The sequence below is a fragment of the Mastigoproctus giganteus genome, chromosome 8 (assembly GCF_048544385.1).
Source record: "Mastigoproctus giganteus isolate SK-2022 chromosome 8, ASM4854438v1, whole genome shotgun sequence".
Lineage (NCBI taxonomy): Eukaryota > Metazoa > Arthropoda > Arachnida > Uropygi > Thelyphonidae > Mastigoproctus > Mastigoproctus giganteus.
Window position 1 is genome coordinate 19,536,137 of NC_143582.1, and position 22,061 is coordinate 19,558,197.

The 22,061-nt window shown below is 35.6% G+C and overlaps 1 protein-coding gene across 1 annotated transcript in view; it reads right to left on the minus strand.

Annotated features, from left to right (window-relative positions):
* LOC150081312 (condensin-2 complex subunit G2-like) overlaps nt 1-22,061 on the minus strand; it is a 162,876-nt gene that overhangs the window by 84,338 nt on the left and 56,477 nt on the right. Inside the window, exons 5-7 of the mRNA XM_090380160.1 lie at nt 13,366-13,455; nt 6,357-6,482; nt 4,067-4,162 (exon numbers count right to left, since the gene is read on the minus strand). Coding sequence (XP_090236286.1) covers nt 4,067-4,162; nt 6,357-6,482; nt 13,366-13,455 — 312 coding nt within the window. The remainder of the gene's footprint in view (nt 1-4,066; nt 4,163-6,356; nt 6,483-13,365; nt 13,456-22,061) is intronic.

Consider the following 22,061-nt stretch of genomic DNA (forward strand, 5'->3'; position numbering starts at 1 on the left):
ATACTGTCTCAGACCATTGTAGTCGCCTTTACGAAAGCAAAAACTCTTCCCTTTACCCCTGATGGTAGTTACCTCTTTGAGTAAATCCCACTTCAGTACACTGTGATCACTGCCACCTAGTGGTTCCTTTATCTGCAGATTCTTAATGCATGAAGAATCACTACTGATAATCAGATCAAGAGTATTACTCCCTCTAGTTGCCTCCTGAACATGCTAATGTTGAAAACAATCATCCAATAAATCCACAAAAGCCTTGCTAGTGTGTGAGTGACCAACACAAAAATTCCAGTCAATATCTGGGAAATTAAAATTCCCCATTATAAGACTCTCTTGATTTACTGGCCCACTCTATTTCTCTGTACAGTTTCTTATTATGCTCATCAGAGTCATTAGACCTACAGCACACTCCTACTCTCAATTTTGATCTCCCAATGCTTATGTCACACCAACTGACTCGACTGCACTGCACTGTCCAGCGATGTTGACTGGCTTGACTTCCTTGGATTTTATGTGTTTCTTATCTAATAGCATAACCCCTCCTCCTTTCCTATCCTGTCTATCCTTTCTGTACCCATTGTACTCCAAATTCCAGTTCTGCACTCCTTATATCTGTGTGACACCACATCTCTGAAATCCCTATAATATCTGCCTTTGATGTTTTGAGAAATTCCTCAAATTCATCAAATTTATATACCAAACTCCTAGCATTGGTGTACACGCAAGTATACATGCACCTGTTCCTATTCTTAGCTACCCTAACACAACCCATGTGTTTACTTGTACCGCAATGACTCCTAGCTGTCTCTGAAATATTCTGCATCTTGTTTTCCAGGCAGCTGCTCATTCCAATAGAAGCAGTGCAAAAATCACTTTCACCTCTGCCAGTGGCTATTGTTAATCTATTAGTCCTTGTATCCCCCCCAAGTTAGCAGTTTTCCTACCCACCTAACACTGCCTCGATAGCATCAGCAAATATTCTTGCACCCTTTCTATTTAAGCGTATCCCATCCCTGTAGAAGCAGTCTCTCCTGTTAACAAGTAGAGACCAGGCTGAAAAAAATTCTACCTCTTGAGCCTTGCACAATCTTTCCAGGGCCGAATTGATCGACACGGCTCTCATCATATACTCCCTCCTATCGTGTCTAGGCAGAATTGCAGACACTTTCAAATTCAACCCTAATTCACAGCTTTTTTTCAACAGTGACCTGTACTTGTTAAGTAATTCTGCCGGTCTCCTACTCTTAATATCATTAGTGCCAACATGTACAACTATATCACCTTTAGTGCCCTTAAAAGATGATATATGCTGTACAACGTCATCAACCTTTGCCCCTGGCAGATATACTCTGGTCCTGTTCCACCTATCCTTTTTACAAATCATGTTCCCCCCTTTCCCTGACAATAGAGTCACCAACAATTACTAGTTCCTGTGGGACCAGCGCATTCTGCCTTGGGGGTTGCCGCTGTGTTGCGTGATGACCAAATGCAAGCTCTGGCATTGATGGGGCAGCTGAGAGCTTGATGGGGCCCCTCAATTTAGATCCTTCGAGGGCATCCACCCTGTCCTTCAAGCTCTCATATAGACCCATAACAATGCCGAGTTATTGCCTGATTTCCTTACATCGCACACACACACACACACACACAAAGACATCCCCCATGGCAATATCATGTCCAGTGTCCGATTGCTCCACAAACATCAAGCAAGCAGTGGATTTTAAGAGGCAACTGCCCCCCCTCAATTCTCCCCTGAGCAACAGCACTCCCATTAGCTTGAGCCTTTTGCTTTGCTGTTCTGGTCTGAGTCATGATTTCGATTTAATTTCAATAAAATTTCAATTTCAGTACAAAATTATAACCCTAAACTTGTATCCCAACACAGTTACAACGCTATACAGGGTGATGCACTACCAGTGCGACAAACTTGCAGGAGGTGTAGGGGGCACAAAGATGGATCGGAATCACATAGCATTGCAGGGTCCGAAATGCCTTCGTCATGCGGTAGAGGACGTTGAACAGGAGGTCACGTGAACAGCAATCCCGCCGGAAGTCAGCATTTGCGAACCAGTTCCCGAGGCAGTAGGATGGACGAGTATTCAAATATTGAACTGGCCAACATGCACCTCACGTATGGAGCTGCGGACTGTAACGGGCGCGCCGCTCTGCGCTTGTACCGGGAATGTTTCCCGCACAGGCGTGCTCCTCATTATACGATTTTCGCACGTGTGCACAGAAGGTTACGTGAGACTGGTTGTTTCATGAGAGGTACCATGAATCAAGAGCGAACGACAAGGATGCCAGACAATGAGGAGAATGTCCTACGTCTTGCAGAAGGCAATCCGAGTACGAGTCCTCGAGCGATAGGCCAACGATTGGGTATTTCCCAATCCACTGTATGGAGGATACTGTCGACAAATCAAATGAGTTCATACCATCTGCAATGCGTCCAATCGTTGGAGCTTGCGGATTATCCAGTCTGGAGGACTTTTGCTACTTGGTTTCTTCAACAGAAACGGTTCGCAAATGCTGACTTCCAGCGGTATCGCTGTTCACGCGACTTCCCGATCAACGTCCTCTACCGCATGACAAAGGCATTTCGGACCCTGCAATGCTATGTGATTCCAATTTGTCTTTGTGCCCCCCTACACCTCCTGCAAGTTTGTCGCACTGGTAGTGAATCACCCAGTATATATTTTTCAGTATCGAGTATTATCTACAAGTTCCGTTTATATAACTTCCGTATCAAGTTATGTATTAATTAATTAAGTTACGTTTGTAATCTAAGTCGTTATATGTATTTTGTTAAAAAGTACAATTTAATTGACAATGAAGTTTAACAAGATTAATAGATTTTACTGATTAATTGACAATATTATATTATATACTACTCTTTACCAAGCTTACGCTATCTAGTTCGTGATATAACGTTGTATCGTATAACAATGTTTTGTTATTTGGTTTTTAGGAGCATTAGCAACTAAGGCCATAATGCTCCAGGGTCATTCCCTGACCTTTCCGCATCCTCCGTATTTGGTGGTCACGGGCTCAAACCCTGGTCTAATCAAGAAGCGTGTGCTATGCACTGCTGCTCCTGCCCACCTGGCTACGGAAGCATCTGTATAACAATGGCGGCAAGTTACGAACAGTAAATCTACAAACACTTAAGTATTAATTAACTTCCAAATCTCGCTGTCTCAATTCAGAATAAACTAAGGATCCTGACTAGGTCTATTAGCTACTTATAGAAAATAATTTAATATAACAATTGATCAATAAAGCAGCTAAATATGGCTAAAAAACCTCTCGTTCTGCAAAGCTGCAACTTGTAACACGTGGATTTGATACCCTTACCGATACTAAGTAATACCTACAAAATCTCTATCTAAGTTAAACTTTAAACTAAGTATCGTAACTAGGAATATAAAGCTACTCTTGAAAATAAGAAAATTTCACAAGATTGATTATGGGGTCAGAAGAAAAGAGCATTAAAAGTGGAAGAGCACTATAAGCAGAAGTGCTATAACAGGAGTTTACTTCAATATTAAATTTTAAAAAAATTAATAATAAAAAAAAAGAGAGATACAGCATATGCTTAAGTATGATATCTTTTGGAAACAAACTAGCCTAAACAACTTGAAAATACAATAGTGATAAATTTTGAAAGCTCCTTTATTGATATCAAAGAATTTCTCTTTCTTGGTGATTCCCTTCTTTCTCTCTCTCTCTCTCTCTCTCTCTCTCTCTCTCTCTCTCTCTCTCTCTCTCTCTCTCTCTCATGGCAACTAGGGAATTTTTTTTTTTTTTTTTTTTTTTTTTGGCTGTTGCAGAATAAGCCTCAGGCTTCCTTGCACCATATAGCTAATAATAATAATAATAATAATAATAATAAAAATTTTATTATTCAATTATTAACAAGAAAAAGAATTCATAAGGAATAAATAATATCTAATTCAATGTGTCTGCACCAGCCAATACACTATGGATCACTTCATTTCAAAAATTTTTGTATAGCAAAGGGCAAAAGTTTCAAATCAAACTAAACTGTGCTATAAATGAATTAGTATACCTGTACAGGAATGGTTTCCCAATAAGTATGAAGTACTCTGCAAACTCCAAAAGCAGCTACACTACGGATATTAGGATAAGAATCTAAAAGAAGATCCTATGTATTAAAACAATACATTATTATACTTATCAGAACATTTCAAGATAAGTAGATATATATTCTCTGCACAAGTTTCTAATTCAGTATATAAAAATTAGTTATTGATAAGTTATTATAATTGATTATATATTAAATTAAAAATAAACTTTTATTTAATTGAAATAAGTTCAGTCTGAAGACAACACACAGTAATAAAATAAAACCAGTTAATGAAATAATTTCTTTAAGTCCAAAAAAAAAAAAAAAAAACCTCTTAAATTCTATAAAAGCCTCATATATGCCATAAATTGAAGTTGCTTTAAGGTTCATCAACAATTTAAAAAGATTCTTAACAAATTACAACATTAATTTTCCTCTGCTATAACTGAGTAAACAAACAAAAAAAAAAGTTAGAGAAAAAAATTAGCTACAAATAAATTCAAGTATAATAGTATAATACGAGGGGGTTTTGGTAAGTTTCTAGCCTGACAAGGAAAAAATTTGAATAGATGAAAATCCTTTTAATATGTTGTTACCCAATGTCTCATAACATGTGATTTCATTCATTTCCTGATAGTAGTAACTTTTCTTTTACAGGTCTGAAGTGACCATGGCGATGCAAAGTGTGAGTTTTTCCAAAGTTGAGAAGAGAGCCGTCATCAAGTACCTCTTCACCAAGAAAATGGGAGCCAAAGAAATTTATGACGAATTGAAACAAACAATGGCCAAGGAATGTCCTTCATACAGCACAGTGAAATCGTGGGTGGCAGATTTCAGGAGGGGGAGAACAAGCACAGAAGATGAGGAAAGACCAGGAAGACTCAGGACCGTAGTGACTGTGGAAATTGTCGATAGTGTCCACGACCTGATCCTTGCAGACAGGAAGATTGGTCTGCAACGTGTAGCAGACACCCTAGGCATCAGTTTGGAGCGGGTGCATTACATCGTGCAAGAAGAATTGTGTATGAGAAAACTGTCTGCCAAGTGGGTTCCCAAACCCTTGACAGCTGATGACAGGAGGAAAAGGGACTGTGCGAAGGCACTTTTGGACCGTTTTTCAAGCAGTGCATCACCACAACACAAAAAAATTTCGCAGACAGAAATCTGCAGGGAAAGTGATGGGTGTGATATTTTGGGATTGTGAGGGGATAATACTCAGCGAATACCTGGAAAAAGGCACCACTTTGAATGCTGAACGTTATGTGGTTATGTTGGACAAATTGCATGTCGCTTTGAAGGAAAAGAGGCGGGGAAAGTTGTCAAAACACATCCTTTTCCTCCAAGACAATGCTCCCTGCCGCAAGGCCAGAATTGCAATGGAGATAATTCATGATTTGCAGTATGAAATCGTTGAACATCTCCCTTATTCACCAGACCTTGCCTCCTCGGACTATTATCTGTTCCCCCAACCTCAAAATGCGCCTCAAAAGGTACTACATTTAGGGACACAAGAGACATTATATCAGCAGTAGAGGGGTGGCTTGCAGACAAAGACTTCTATTACCATGGAAGAGAATTGCTGCAGGAACATTGCGCCAAGTGTATCAACTTGGAAGGGAACTATGTTGAATAAAATTAAATTCTTTTGCCACTGGCGCCATGTTTTCTTTCTGAGGCCGAAGCTTATCAAAATCCCTCGTATTTTACATATCTAATAACAAAAAGTGGTATATTTCTTGCTAACTACTTAATATTCTGTATATTTTGTTCTTAAGCAAATCAAGATTATAAAAAGTTTTAAACAGTACTAATGGAATCTATGTTCTGTCAACATGGAGACTATTTCAATCTTGTTTCAAGTTAGGAGACTGAAAAAAAATACAATTTCAATTTGAAAGTAAACACAAGAGTTCTAAAGGGGCAGATGGGGCTTAAAATTTTATTGCCTAAAAAAACATTGATTTGCTATATGTCAAATAATATAGCAAATCAATGTAGCAGGTCAAAATAAAAAATGTTCTGTAGAAACATGGTACCTATTAGAAAAAAATATGCTAAATACAATGAATTTAATACATCTGCACATAAAATTGATCCACCATATAAACCACTGAACCACACCTAAATGTTTTTAGATGTCAATATGACTTCAGTAGTTATTGTCAACTCACCAGAGGGCAGCAAGAGATCCCATTAATAGTGTGCCAATGCAATAATAATTCATTGTAAATAAATACTTATTAAAAAATAAATAAACATCCTTTCAACTTACATTCATCAACATAATCTGTTTAGCAAACAACCTGTCATTTTCTGTTATGGACATTTCTAAACTGACTAAGGGGAATATCTCAAAAAACAGAACACTCATGTTAAAACGAACATATCCATTTGCAACCTGGAAAAAACAAAACATAAGATAATTTATTTCAAGAACACAATTAAGAAAATCATTTATAAAAGAATGCTAGTATAAAGAAAGCTAAAAATTTCTCTAAAAATTAGCATTTTAATTACATATAATCTATAAGTATAACCATGACAATATCTAGATAAATTTAAATGAAATTAACATAAGCAAAAATAACAAAATTGCAACAAAAATAAATAACTAGCTAAAATAAATAGCATTCTTTATTAATAGATTTTACAAAATAAATATCTTAATTGAAATATTATTTCTTGAATATTTATTATACAGTGATATTAAAGAAGACTCACTTTTTAAGGTAATTCACCAGAACAGAGAGCGCCTGATAATTTCTCTTTAGTAAATCTTAAACACAAAATATACTGACTTATCTTTATATTCATGCATTGGAACATTTTATCACATATATTAGTGTGTGGAATTAGCGACAAGCTAAATGATGATGGCAAAAACAACATAAACAAAATATACATATTATATACTGACTAGCTGAAATATAAGAAGCCTGTATAAATATGAGACTGTAAAAACTCATCCACTAACAGCAGCCTGCGCACATCACAGCATGGATTAACATCCTCTAGAAACCGGGTTCCCAACCTGTGGGTCGCGACCCCCAAGGGAGTTGCAAAGTGTTTTCTTGCAAAGTGTTTTCTTTCCGCGGTTATTTTTAGTTGCAATTATTTTTATAGGAAATTTTACCACAAAGGTTTTCAACCCTTATTTATTTCAATATGGCATATGGCTACACTGCAATATTCTACTAGTGGTTATAACACTGTTTTTTTGATAAATGAAAGGAAGTGACTTAAGGTCCACTGCAGCAGATACTTAAAAAATATTAAAAGCCCGCCGTGTTCATACATATTAAACATTTTATACTATTTTAATTATTTGCTATGGTGGGCCTTTAATATTTTTTCAAATTTCTGCCGCAGCGGACCTTGATTCACTCCATAAAAATAAAATATACAAATGCAGTGTTATCATTAGAATAAAATTCTTTGTTACAAATAGTAAACTGAAAAAAATATTCCCTATGATGCAAAATTCATTTTTAATTGTTATCTCAATGTGTGAATAACAGACTGCCGAATATGGACCGTCGAATAAAGATGAGTTGCTCTCTTAACGCAGTTGAAGATCACCCCATATGTTTTGCTGACGCCACCATGTTTGCAATGATGTAATTCAATAATGTCCATGATGTGCTGCCTAATGCAAACTGACGTGAACTTAGTTCGCCAATAGTCAACCACCTTTAGTTGGCGCCATGATAGAAACCAGCCACTCGCTGTCGAACATGGGTTAGCTACTGCTTGCACCTTCTAAAATCTAAAGAGCGTCAGTAGGGCGTCATCAGTTCGTGCTAAATCTGTACCCACGAAGAAAAAACTTAAATATTCAGAAGACTATCTAAAATTTGGCTTTACCACCTTGATCAGCAATGGCACAGAGAAGCCGCAATGTCGTTCTCAGTGCTGAATCTACGAAACCTTCAAAACTGAAACATCACTTAGAGACAAAGCATTCAGAACATACTAAAAAGGATTTAGAGTTCCTTTGATGCCATGAAACTGGTCTCAGATGTCAGAGATTTGATCCTACAGGAAGATTTCAGCAACAGAGCACAGCAGCAGCAGCAGCAGCAGCAGTGCAAGCATCATATGAAGTCACATTGGAAATTGCCAAACAAAAAAAACCTTACACGATTGGAGAAACGGTTATAAAATCTTGCATGTTGAAGATTGTGAAGTTGATTCTTGGGGAAGCCAGCGAGATAAAGATGCGACCAATAACACTATTCAGAGGCACATTTCAGATATGTCCATAGACATGAAAGAGCAGGTTTTGAATGAAATCAAAGTTTCTTCATTGTTTTCTTTTCAAGTTGATGAATCAATGGATGTAAGTTCATGTTCTCAGTTGCTTGTCTTCATGAAATATATTCATTCAGATGACATCAAAGAAGAGTTCCTGTTTTGTAGTGCACTTGAAACTACTACAAAAGGTAAAGATATTATGGAGAAGATAAATACCTTTTTTGAAACTGGAGGACTACAGTGGAAAAACGTCTGTGAGGTTTGTACAGATGAAGCACCAGCTATGTCAGTCACAGTCGGGCTTTCAGACAAAAGTGAAAGAACTTGCTCCCCAAGCAAAGGGCATTCACTGCATGATTCACTGACATGCTCTTGATGGTAAAACTCTTCCAGCTTCTCTACAAGAGGTACTTGATTCTCTGATCAAAATTGTGAATTACATCAAATCTGGAACCCTCAACACAAATCTATTTAAAGAACTATGTAAAGACATGAATTCTGATCACGAGGTCCTTCTTTTCTACACTGCCGTATGCTGGTTGTCAATCGTATCTTTCAGTTGAAAGATGAAATCAAGTTGTTCCTGGAAGTGCAAGGGAAACGTGACCTTGTGGCTTATTTTAATGATGAAGCTTGGAAGGAAATAGTTGCTGTTGTTTACTTAGCAGACATTTTAGACTAGCTAAATAAGATGAACCTGAAAGTTCAGGGAAAGGAAACACACATTATCCAATTTCAAGACAATTTTCAGACATTTGTATCCAAGCTGCAAAACTGGCATCAGAAAGTAAATCTTGGAAACATTGCCATATTTGAAAAACTCTGCAGTGTGGTAGAGGAATCTGAAGGTGAACTGGATGAGAATCTGAAGGAGGCGATTACTGGGCACCTTGAATCCCCTGAAAAGGAATTTCAGCGGTACTTCCCTGAGCTTACAGAAGAAGCTGCACTGGTACGAAACAAATTCTCTGCTTCCCTGAATGTAGCTAGCATTCCCGATAAAGTACAGAATAAATTCTTGGATCTGCGGAACAATTCCTTGGCACATAATTTGTTTTATGAAAAATTGCTGACTCAGTTCTGGTGTGCTATGTATCAGTCATATCCAAATGTCACCATGCTTGCCTTTCAAGTTTTACTTCCATTTGCCTCTACATATCTCTGTGAGAGTGGATTTTCAACGCTTCTTCATATCAAAACAAAGGCAAGAAACAGACTAAATGTTGAGGATGACATGAACACTCAAGCCACGAATTTTGAAGCTGGTTGCCCAGATGCAAGTACAACCATTGCATTAAATATTAGGTTAATTAAAGGCTAGAATATAATTCTAGCCTTTAATGAAAAATCAATTTTTATTGTGTTTTCTTTACCCTATTAAAAATGCCTTTTTATACAAATGTGGCAGGGGTCACAGGTTACTTGACTATTATAAAAGGGGGTTGCGACTCGAAAAAGGTTGGGAAACACTGCTCTAGAAGGTGCCAGAATAGATATAATGTCATTCTAGTTGCAAATGAAGCTATCAATTCAGATATAAGGGATTCTGCAACCATATATTATTTTCATGAATCTCTTACATTCTTTACACTGAAAGAACATGGAAAATACTGGACTTTGATATCATTTCTTAAACTATCCACGCACACTTCTGGTATAATGGATGGTGATACTGTCATCTAAAATTAAGTGCCCATGTTAAGTATGACACATTTTGATGACACCTAAAAAGGTAATTATTGGTTAATTTAAAAAGGTGGGACTGACATGGTCTTCCACCAAGCTAAAGCACTTTGACATTATTCACATGAAAAAATGGGTGGGCAGTCCATGCCATGAGAACATTTCTCACAATAGAATTATATACAAGTAGGCTTGCAACATGAATGTGGCAGATGTAGGATCAATCACCTTATACACTATATGCTATGTGTAGAAAAAAGTGTGAAGCAAGATACAGAACCTTTCTTCACAATGCTCACAGTCAGTAATCTTTACACAGTTGAAGTCTTTTCAACTATTTACTGCTGTGATGAGGTACTTTCAGGTAGGATACTGATTACCAAGCAACAGATCCTCTGAATGGATGTACTTTACTGCATCAGCCAAAAAGTGACCAATAAGTTTAATCTTGAAATTTACAAAACTCTCCATTTCAGCTATCTTAGTAATTTAATTTCGATGAACTAATTTATTCCAATGATCTATAATGGAATGTGCATCATGCGAACAAACACTAGAATATAGATGTAGTATATGGATCTGGCAATTGGTCTATGCTTTGCTGATGTAACTAACCTCTGCCAGAATTTTTTTCTGGCTGGATGTACTTTAGTCATAAGGTAATGTCATCATCTTTGAAATGACATTTTTAGACATTCTGATAAGAATTAAAAGCAGAGACAATGATGAAGTACATTGGCAGTTAACAATTTGGTTGAAAAGTCTGAAGAAGTTGGTGTTGTGTATGATAATATAGGAGCTGTTGGTAGAAAGACATTTGCCAAAATAACTGAAACATTGCTGTTAAAAAGAAATCACCACTGTTAAAAAAGCAAACACTCCGAAACTGGAACTTAATTTTTTTAGAATGGGTGACCCATACTGTTCTGAATACTAAAGTAATATAGATCAATTATCCTTGTTTAAAAATTGTTCTATAATCTCTCCACTTACTTAGATGACCAAGTTTTGCATAATATCATAACTGTGTGGTCAGAAGCATTATTCAAAAAAGTAAGATGAAAAGATAATTTATTAAAAAAAAATTTAAAAAATAAAAAAATAAATATATATATATATATATATATATGTAAATATGTATGAATAGATATATTAGATAAACTATGCATAGATGGAGTGAAAATTACACAAAGTACCAGTAACTAGAAGGGTAAGGATAGTAGAAAAAGAAGTATAGTAGATATGTAAAAGGTTAAAGAATGTTAATATCCTAAAAGTTATGATGAATTAAGAAAATTATGGGCTGAATTACAAAGCCAGTAGGAGGTGAGTGAACTGTAAAGTAAAATTATTAATAATAAGTTAAAATACAATATGAATAAAATAAAATAAGATAAAATAAAATAAAAATAAAATAAAATAAAAAATGGTAAAGTTGTCATCAGATAATGGGGGGGGACATATTTAGATAAAAGTCGAATACAGGTAAGGCAAATATGCAGAATCTGATGTCAGCTGAAGTAAATATTGATACATGGTCAGATATTTCATCAGGTTATATGTTATTTATTGTTATTTGGTTTTTAAGAGCATTAGCAACTAAGGCCATATTGCTCCGGGATATGCGGTGGTCAATCCCTGACCTTTCCGCATCCTCCGTATTTGGTGGTGACGGGCTCGAACCCCGGTCTAATCAAGAAGCGTGTGCTACGCACTGCTGCTCCTTCCCACCTGGCTACGGAGGCGCCTATTTCATCAGGGGACTACACCTGACCATGTATCAGGAACTGCATTTCTATATTTGTCCATTGTAGCAAAAGAAAGGTGAAAGGCCAAAAAGCAAAAAAATTAAATTAGCACATTCTTATACAGTATGAACAAGGTAGTCCCAATGCAGTGTCAATTATTCAGGTAAAAATAAGGATCAAGTTAGAATAACATATAGTTAAGTGTTTTCAGAATGAGAAAAGGTGTTTTTTATAAAAATATGTAGAGTTTTGTGTAGGATTTAAATGTTGTAATTTTGTGGAAATTAGAATTAAATAATTTGGAACAAACACACGGTATAAGTTGAGGTATTGAGGATAGGGAAGGGAAAAAGGAATAGTTAAGTAAATAGAGACAAAAATAGCGATAGAAGGAGGATAGTAGGAACGTTCGTATCACCCTCATATACACTAATAGTTCTACGAACGGGAAGAAAGGTAGAAATAGATAGTAGACAGATAAAAAGCAAAGAAAAAGTTAATTACTTAACTTTTAATTAATTAATAAAAAGTTATTAATTATAATTATAAATTTAATAAAATTAAAAATTATTAAAGTTTTTTTCATCAATTGAAACCTTTTTTCATCCACTGAAACTTTTATTTTAAAATTACATTTAATATATATATATATATGTGTGTGTATATAGATAAAGATTTTTATTTTGTAATATTAAAATGACTGCTTTAATTAATCTGAGAAGTGAATACAAGGGAAATAAAAACAGTAAATTATAGTACTTAAATACTTTTATACTACATGTTGCAATTAATGAAAGAGCAATAAAGTTATAGTAAGGTGATTTTTTGGGCTGAAGCCTCAAACTATGTGGAAGATTCACTAGCAGACAGGTTAGTGCCATTACATCATGTTTGTGAACTACCAAAGTAGATAAATTGGCATTGTTTTAATTATATCTCATATTATAAAAAACCTTCACAACACGTTTCCATGGCATTGCACTACCTCAAATAAGTAACGCTTCACCTATAGAGAATATTGTTACTTATTCTCAGCGGATACCACTATGCAGATGGCACCATTTCAAGGTTTTTTAGCCTCTCTTCAGTGGGTAGGTACCATGCTGTTGCAATAGTGATAACCCAGTTATGAAGTATAACTCCACGATGTGAGAGATGCCTGATGTTGTGCAATAGATAGACTAAGGAGATTTTTTCAGCTAAAGCCTCAAACTACATGGAAGTATAATAAAGTTATACTTAATAAGGCACTACTCTAGCTAATATCATAAAGCTAAGTTTTATATTAATGCATAGGCCAAAGATGAATAACAAAGCTTAATATAAGAAAGAAATGAAATAAAATAAAGGATCTACAATGACATCTTCAGGAGGTACCTTCACTGCGAGTTCCAAAAGACTGCAGAAACTTCATTAAATTCTTCTATCTTCTGCACACATCACAACTTTGTTTTATAAAATAAATTTAAGCATCATTTTAAAATTCAGACAAATGCAGTCACATAAAATATTAATTATTCATTACCTTTAATGATCTCCAGATCAATGGATCATATACTCTGAATGCAGTCACATAAAATATTAATTATTCATTACCTTTAATGATCTCCAGATCAATGGATCATATACTCTGAAGAGCATTCTGCTGACATCATGACTTTTATGCATATGAAAGGTACGTAAAATCTGAAAATATTTTGAAAAACATTCAAAAATATAAAAAAATTTTATATAAAATTAAGTGTCAATTTTAAGAACACTGGAAAAATAAATTCTGTTGAGGAAATAGGAAAATAGATGCACTGCAAGCTCATAAAATCATGAAATTTCAAAATGATACCTAGAGAACTTTGGTAAATAAAAAAAAAAAAAAATTGATTTACATATACAGAAATTTTACCTGGGAGGAGATAATCAGTTACAGAGAGGAAGGGGGGAATAACAGATACAATAATTAAAAAATTGATGCAGGAATGAGATATATCGATACATACTTCCTTTGACGAGCATGAGTTCAACTAATGCAGCATTTTTCACTCAACGAACAACATTTGCAATAACATTTTTCTGATGTTATAATTATCTTTAATCTCTTTAATTCATATTAACCTATAAATTAAAAATTACTCATAATTCCTGAATCTTTACTGAATTTTTTTATACATTACTGAATCTTTTTTTACATTATTCTCCATATCTTTTCCTCTATCTCTCTCAGAGAGCAGAAGAATTGGAGTGTAATATATAAAAAAAGAGGATATTGATGTCAGTTGTTAACATCTGTTCCTTCTAGTTCCTGTTTTTTTTTAATTACACTGATTCATAATTTTATGAATACTGGGTCACTAATAACACCTTTATATTAGCTTTTATTTATCATTCTTGTTCTAGCCTTATTCTAGATTAAGTTGCATTTCACACTTACTGCAGTATAATAAATTTAAAAAAATACACAATGTGATGTCATTATATGGAATTTGAAGAATCAAACCAATGTATGAAATAATGTGATAAACTATTTTAATGAAATAATCTTTCAAAATTCAGTTCATAGATAATCAAGGAAATTACAAAGTAAGGAAAATGTATATACTACTTAGTAGTCTAAAATACATTGGTGCTCAAAAGCTAAAAACACAGAAATGCAAATACATTATAAATACAAATAAAAATAAACCAAATTTTTGTTATTTATTTGTCAAACAAAATTTCTGATTGACAATGTAAAAAAAAAAACATTGTGCACAACCTTTAAATGTAAATTAGGTAACAAGGTAAAAACAGCAGAAGCTCTGTATTTCACATTTATTACTCACACTATCAATTTTATGATAGCTATTATTATGAAAATGTCACAAAAACCATTTGCATGATTGGTTGATACTTCGACGTGGAGAACAATAGGGAGAATAGAGGCAGGACAAAGTCAAGCCAAAGTAGCCAGGTTGGTCGAATTTGACTCAGTTGTTGTTGTTGTTATTTGGTTTTTAGGAGCATTAGCAACTAAGGCCATATTGCTCCGGGGATATGTGGTGGTCATTTCCTGACCTTTCCGCATCCTCCGTATTCGGTGGCCACGAGCTTGAACCCTGGTCTAATCAAGAAGCATGTGCTATGCACTGCTGCTCCTGCCCACCTGGCTACGGAGGCACCCATTTGACTCAGACTCTCTCAAATACCTATCTGAGGTTGTCCTCATGTCACATCCATGCAAGATGACTATTATTTAATGCAAACTCAGAAGTGTCACAGCATGCCAACTTGTGTCAAAGCTTGCTAGATCTACAGAAGGGCTTGTATGCAGGCATTCTATTTATAGAAACCTTCAGTGGAGGTTTCTATAAATAGAAACCTCCACTGAAGGTTTAATAAATAGAAACCTCCACTGAAAATATGCACGATGACTAGAACCCCATAACAGAAAATGATTCCCTTGAACTCCATAACAGAAAATGCCTGTTTGATTTGATGCTGATAGCATGCATGCCAAATGGACCCAGAAACAGATTATAGTGCTCTTCACTGATGAGTAGAAAAGCTTCAATCACACTCTATGCACTTTATATTAGTGGAAAAAAGACACTTTGAAGTGGTGGTTTGATGGCATAGGTTGGAATCATTAATAGTTATACAGATTGTATGTTGCCACAAAAAACTCTAATGGCTGTAAGATATCAAAATGAGGCCATTGATATTCATGTTTACTCTTTTGTATGAGCTTTCTTTTATGATATCTGAAGATGATATCTTCTTCCAGTATCTTTAGAACAGTATAGCCCACATGGAATGGTCAGCCAGAGCCCTGGACCTCAATTCAATAGAGCATGTCTGAGATACTCTAGACAGGAGGACTGTCAGTCACGAGGTGCCTCCGTAGCCAGGTGGGAAGCAGCAGTGCGTAGCACAAGCTTCTTGATTAGACCGGGGTTCGAGCCCGTCACCACCAAATACGAAGGATGCCGAAAGGTCACGAAATGACCACCGCATATCCCGGAGCAATATGGCCTTAGTTGCTAATGCTCCTAAAAATCAAATAACAAATAACTGTCAGTCACAGGCCTTCCTCCCAGAAACCTAAATGACTATTAACTCTTAACAATTGGAATCAATACCTCCAGTACTAATTAATAGTGATTCTCAGAATGAGGAGTTCATAGTTGATCAATGGATGCATGATCTCCATGTACTGTGACCAAGAAGATCATATGCCTTATTAATATATATATATCCAAAATTAATGGCAATATTTTTGGCCTCTCATAAATTCAGCTGCATAACTGCCATTTCAAACTGAAATTTAGTATTAGTACTGGTAGTGGCAAATGATGCAAGAAAGCAAGCTTATACAGCATCAGCCAAAAAAAAAAAAAAAAAAAAAAAATACTTCCTATATCTGTCCATCCCCTCAAATAGCTGTCTACAGTCTTTACACATTTTTAAGGCATATTAAAATGAAAATCTCACTAATGTATTATAATCTATATATATAAAATGCTTAGGCATGCTGCCCAAATTTTCCAAGCGCTATTGTTGCCAGCACCCGTTTCATGCAGTTCACCTCGCATGACCACCATACCGAGCATTCTTTATTAATTTTTGTGCTAACGTTTTTCCAACTGCTAATTATTGCCAGCACCTGTTCATGAGGTTCACCTCACATGGCCACCATACCGGGTATTCTTTATTAATTTTTGTACTAACGTTTTTCCACTGAAGAAAGGCAACCTATGCCTGAAAGCTATTGATGTATGTTTATTTTAACTGTCTATTTTATCTGTCTTCAATTTTAATAAACCGTTCTAAGTTTTAAGAAGTGTAAAAATGGCTGAACAGTGTATATGAACTTTGAGAAAATGTAGATGAAATGCTAATGAAACATTAGAGGAGAGATCTAATAGACTAAGAGAAAGAAAAAATATTCTACGACTACGAAGATGGACAGAAAACATTGAAGAAAGAGAAGCAAGATTAGAAATGAGAAGACGGGTGAAACACCATTGGACTAATCAAATATAAGTACCAGATGCGAATAATCAACAAGCTGTAATTAATGTGGAACAGCATGACATAGGAAATATATGTTACAACTGCGAGTATTGCAATGCAAGATATTAGGGACATGAGTTAAGCACATTGAATAAATGTGTCGTGATGGAAAGGTTTCAAATTGACCCACTGTCTGAGACACCTACTCTATTATGAGAGCTGCTTACAGGGGATACACGTGAAGCAGCAAATAACTACAGAGAACATATATGAGAGTACAACTCAGCAATGGCGTTCACATCAATGGGCACAGAGATTCAATCACTGCTTGGAAATGGTTCATACTGTTTTAGAATACATGGCCAGATTTACCATTTGGTACCTCACCACTATATCCAAATGAGGCAAATAAGCCAGGATATGGACAACTTTATATTTTCGATTCTGCTGAAGCAACAACAAAGCAGCTTGGAAAACAATCAAACCAAGGATGTATGGCTGAAGTAACACAATAATTGGACAAGATGGTTAAGAGACAATATAATGCACCTACATCCAAAATGAAGGTTGCTTCAATATTTGTTGGAGAAGACGGGGAACCACCTGCAAATAGAGACATATGCATATGCTGTAGAATTATATCACTGCTAAACAAGGATGGTGAAGACTGAAGGATCTAGATCAGGGGTGGGCAACAGCCGGTCCGCGGGCCCCATCCGGCCCGTGACGATGTTGAATCCGGCCCCCTCGGTAAATGTATAAATATAGAAAATCCATACCTGACTACACTCGCCGTAAACGTTCGGCTTAATTCGGTTCAATCGGGAATCGCGGCCAGTACAACAGTAACCAAGTGATTCTACGCAGCGTCAAAGAGTTATTTCCTAATTATTATTGTAGCATCGATCGAACGAAGTTCCTTTGGGTTTGACTTCTTATTGAAAAAACATAATATTGGTGCGAGATATTTTATGTCTTTTCTAATTATTACAATTTTTAATTTAATATAATTTATAGCCCATAAAATGAGCCAATTAAAAAAAAAAGAAAAATTGATGCCGAATGCCGCATTTTCAATGATAATTGGACATTCAGATATTTTTTTAAAAAATACATTAATAATTTGGTAATTCAAGTAATATAAAATTTTTTTTTTTTAGGTTCTGATTTTTTTTATTAAATCGTTCAATCTATTCCGGCCCGCATCATGATGCGAAAATTTCATTCGGCCCGCTGACGAAAAAAGTTGCCCACCCCTGATCTAGATCAAACTATTTACGCCATTAAACAGAAAGATGCCATACATTAAGCCGGGTACATCTAGTAGTAAAAGAGTAACAGGTACTAATAAAAGGTTTTTGATTTTTTTTTTTTTCCTGCACTTTCTCTTTAGCTTTTCAGCATCAATGTAAGTGGCTTACTGATATATGGATGTCTGTGCACAGATTAAACAAATTAAAAACATACATAAATTTAACAAGTATAGCTTAGGTGCTCAAAGTATAGCACATAAGCTGGGTCTGGTCCTTGACATTGTTTTTTTCCCACAAAAGAGTTTTGAAAATTATTTGTGGTCAAATTAGACATCCAGAGAGAAAACATGGAACTACAGCTTAGCACAACGTTAGTCAGCTTCAAAACTGTTCAGATATAAACATCCATCTCAACTTTTTTCGATGTATATGTGACAATTGAAAGTGCTTAAAGATTATTTTTAGAAGTTTAAATAGTATAAATTCTTTTCTTTTTATTGATGTCCATAATTAAATATAAATGTTAAAAAGCATTAATGTTTTTTCATTAGGCTTAAATATTGCAAATATTGAGCACCACTGAATTAAATTAGTCATTGATAGCAGCATTTTTATAGTAAGATTTAGCTATCTATTTAAGAATGAATTTTACGCTTCTAAATCTTATTATTTATACTTGAATTTACACTTCCATATGTTTTTTATACTATTTCTATGTCGATTTATTGTTCAAGTCTATTTTCTGTGATAAACTTATCAAGTTCAAAAAAATTTTTTGAGGTTCACCATACAACCATCATACTTCATATTACAAATTGACTAGAGTGAATTTGTAATATGAACTTTTCCCAGAGGGCACTACTAATGTAAGTTTTAAAGGTGGGATATACTGGCAATTGAGCTATCAAAATTTCTGCATCACAAAACAGTAAAATTTCTCTTTAGAATTATGGGCACTTTTTATTGCCAAAGTATAAAAGGTATTTTTTCCAAATTTTGGTGGAAATAATTTATTCTCCCTGATTATCCACCACCCCTCAACTCTGTACACATCCTGTTACAGACCTAATCCAAAACAACCAAACAATAAGATTAACTATAAAGGAGTTTACTTATGCATGGGTAATGCACACACATCATTTCTACTACTAAGGTAGTTTTAATGCATCGTTTTAATTATATCTCTCATATTGTGAATACCTTCACAATGAGTAGCCATGGCATTGCACTACGTCGAATAAGTAATGCTTCACCGATGAAGAAGACTATCGTTAATTATTCTCAGTGGATACCACTATGCAGATGGCACCATTTCAAGGCTTTTTGGCCCCTCTTCAGTGGGTGGGTAGGTACCCTGTTGTTGCAATAGTGACAACCAAGTTATGAAGTATAAGTCCACAATATGAGAGATGCCTGATGGTGTGCATGGTTTAATCTAAAAGATATTTCTTGGCTAAATGCCTAAGAGTATGAAGGAGTTTACTTATGCGCATATTGAAAATATATCGATATGAGATATAATTAAAATGATGAATTAAAACTACCTTAGTAGTAGAAATCATGTGTATGCATTACCCATGCATAAGTAAACTCCTTCATATTCTTAGACATTTATCCAAGAAATATCTTTAAGATTAACTATAGTGATCATTATTAGAATCAAATTAATGTTCAAATAGCAATGGACTGTGTATTTTGTGCACTGTGCAAATTCAAGCATGTAAGACAATAAGCTTGGTACCTGCATGCTGATCACTTGTCTGAGTGGTCATGTACAAGTACCACATTTAGCACAGCCTAATATAGAGCTACCAACCTCTAGAGGTTAGTTGTTAACTGTTTGCATTAACTTAAATATCTAGGGAAGTAGAACCATATTTCTGATATATGTGGATTGAAGGGCATCAAGATGCAGTAATAATAATTAATAAATTAAGATGCTTCACTGTGTTTAAAGATTTATTTCATATGTTTTAATTCTGCCCTGGGAGTGGGTCCTCAACAGAAGCCTGCACCTCCTATATCACATGACCAGGAGCAGTAGAACATCAAACATACCACTATTATTTGACACACTTTATCTCTGTAGTTTTATGTATTTAAGAAGAATATAAATCAAAATACTCATTACTCTAATGTGCCCAATGTTGAGGATGCCAATGGTCAGGTAAAAACATATAGAAATAAATCTTTAAATGTAGTGAAATGTTTAATTTATTATGATTATATTTGCAAACTCAGTAAATTGGAAAGGGAGGGGGGGGATAAAGTGTTTCAGCCTGCACAACATGAATACAGTGGTATCTTGGATTGCGAGTAACTTGGTCTGCGAGTGTTCTGCAAGACGAGCAAAAATTTTTAATAAATTTTAACTTGATAAATGAGCAAGGTCTTGCAATACGAGTACAGTCAGTCCACGTATAACACGTGTTTACACTACACGTATCCGATCATACACGATTTATAAATAGGGGAACGATATCTTATATAACATGAACCGAATTTGCTTATGCACGATTCACCTTTGTGTTTACAAGAAATGGCAGTCGAACGCAGAATCACTCCGACCAAATGCAACACGACAGGAATGAAGAGAAGATTCTGAAAATGTAGTTATGTTTTTTATATCAGTGAAGGGGAAACACATTTCACCATAATAACGTAAAAACCAACACAATTCCAGCTATCAGTATAATCGCAAATGCAATTAGATCGAGTTTTACTACCAGTTTATAACAGATTCCACTAGCAGGAACGCAACTGGAAATTGTTTTTATTGTTTTATGGTAGTAACCCCTAGAAATGTGCTTTAGTAAAATGTAGGTGTTAATAGTGGTATCTCTGCCTTTATAGTGTTGTTTATTCAGTTGCTACACGCGCGCAGCTTTGTTTATGTGTATCAAGCGTGCCTCCTCATTTTGTAATTGTGCTTTATTCCCTAAAAATTGTCTGGCGAGTGTCACGTGATCACATGCTGATCGGGATTGTGGGTAATCGTCTCGCATGCTCGATCTCGGTTGGCATACCTCATTCGTATACAGTCAACATTCGTGCTAGCGTTGTGACCACGTGTATGTGCGTAAAGCATTTTTTTATTTTATGTTCAAATGTAGTGACTGTTCTTTATTAACTGTACACTACGAAAATGGCCACAATGAAGAAAAGGGTTGAAAAGGAAGGCAGTAAGAAGAAGGAGATTATTACGGTAGAAGTTAAGAAGGAAATCATCAGGAAGCACAAACAAGGTATGAAAGTGGCCACCATCACAAGATTTTATAAGAAGTCTACGTCAACGATTTGCACAGTATTAAAGAAGAAAGAAGAACTAAGGAAATTAGATGTAGCAAAAGGAGTCACGAGAATATCAAAGCAACGGCCACATATTCTGTAAGATGTAGAAAAGTTGCTTTTGGTGTGGATAAACGAGAAGCAACTAGCAGGTGATACTGTGACCGAGAACTTAATCTGTGAGAAGGGAAAGGCCTTGTACGCCGACCTCGTAAGTAAACTGCCAGATATGTCTACAGAAAACAAAGGCTTCAAGGCAAGCAGGGGATGGTTTGATAACTTTAAGAGGAGAAGTGGCAACCATAGTGTTGTGAGGCACAGAGAAGCTGCGAGTTCGGACACTAAGGCAGCTGAGGTGTTCGTTGCAGAGTTCCAGAAGCTCGTGGTTTCCGAGTGTTACCTGCCGCAGCAAGTTTTTAATTGCGATGAGACGGGGCTTTTTTGGAAAAAGATGCCAAAGAGGACCTACATTACAGCAGAAGAGAATGCAATGCTCGGTCACAAGCCCATGAAAGACCGTCTCACCCTCTTGCTGTGTGCTAATGCAAGCGGTGATTTCAAAGTCAAGCCCCTGCTTGTGTATCATTCTGAGAATCCACGAGCCTTCAAGAAATGCAAGGTGCAGAAGAGCCAGTTAAACGTTATGTGGAGGTCCAACAGCAAGGCTTAGGTCACTCGTATCTTGTTCGTTGAGTGGATCAACGAGGTCTTCGGTCCTGTAGTGAAGAAATACCTTTTAGAAAAAAAACTGCCACAAAGTCTTGA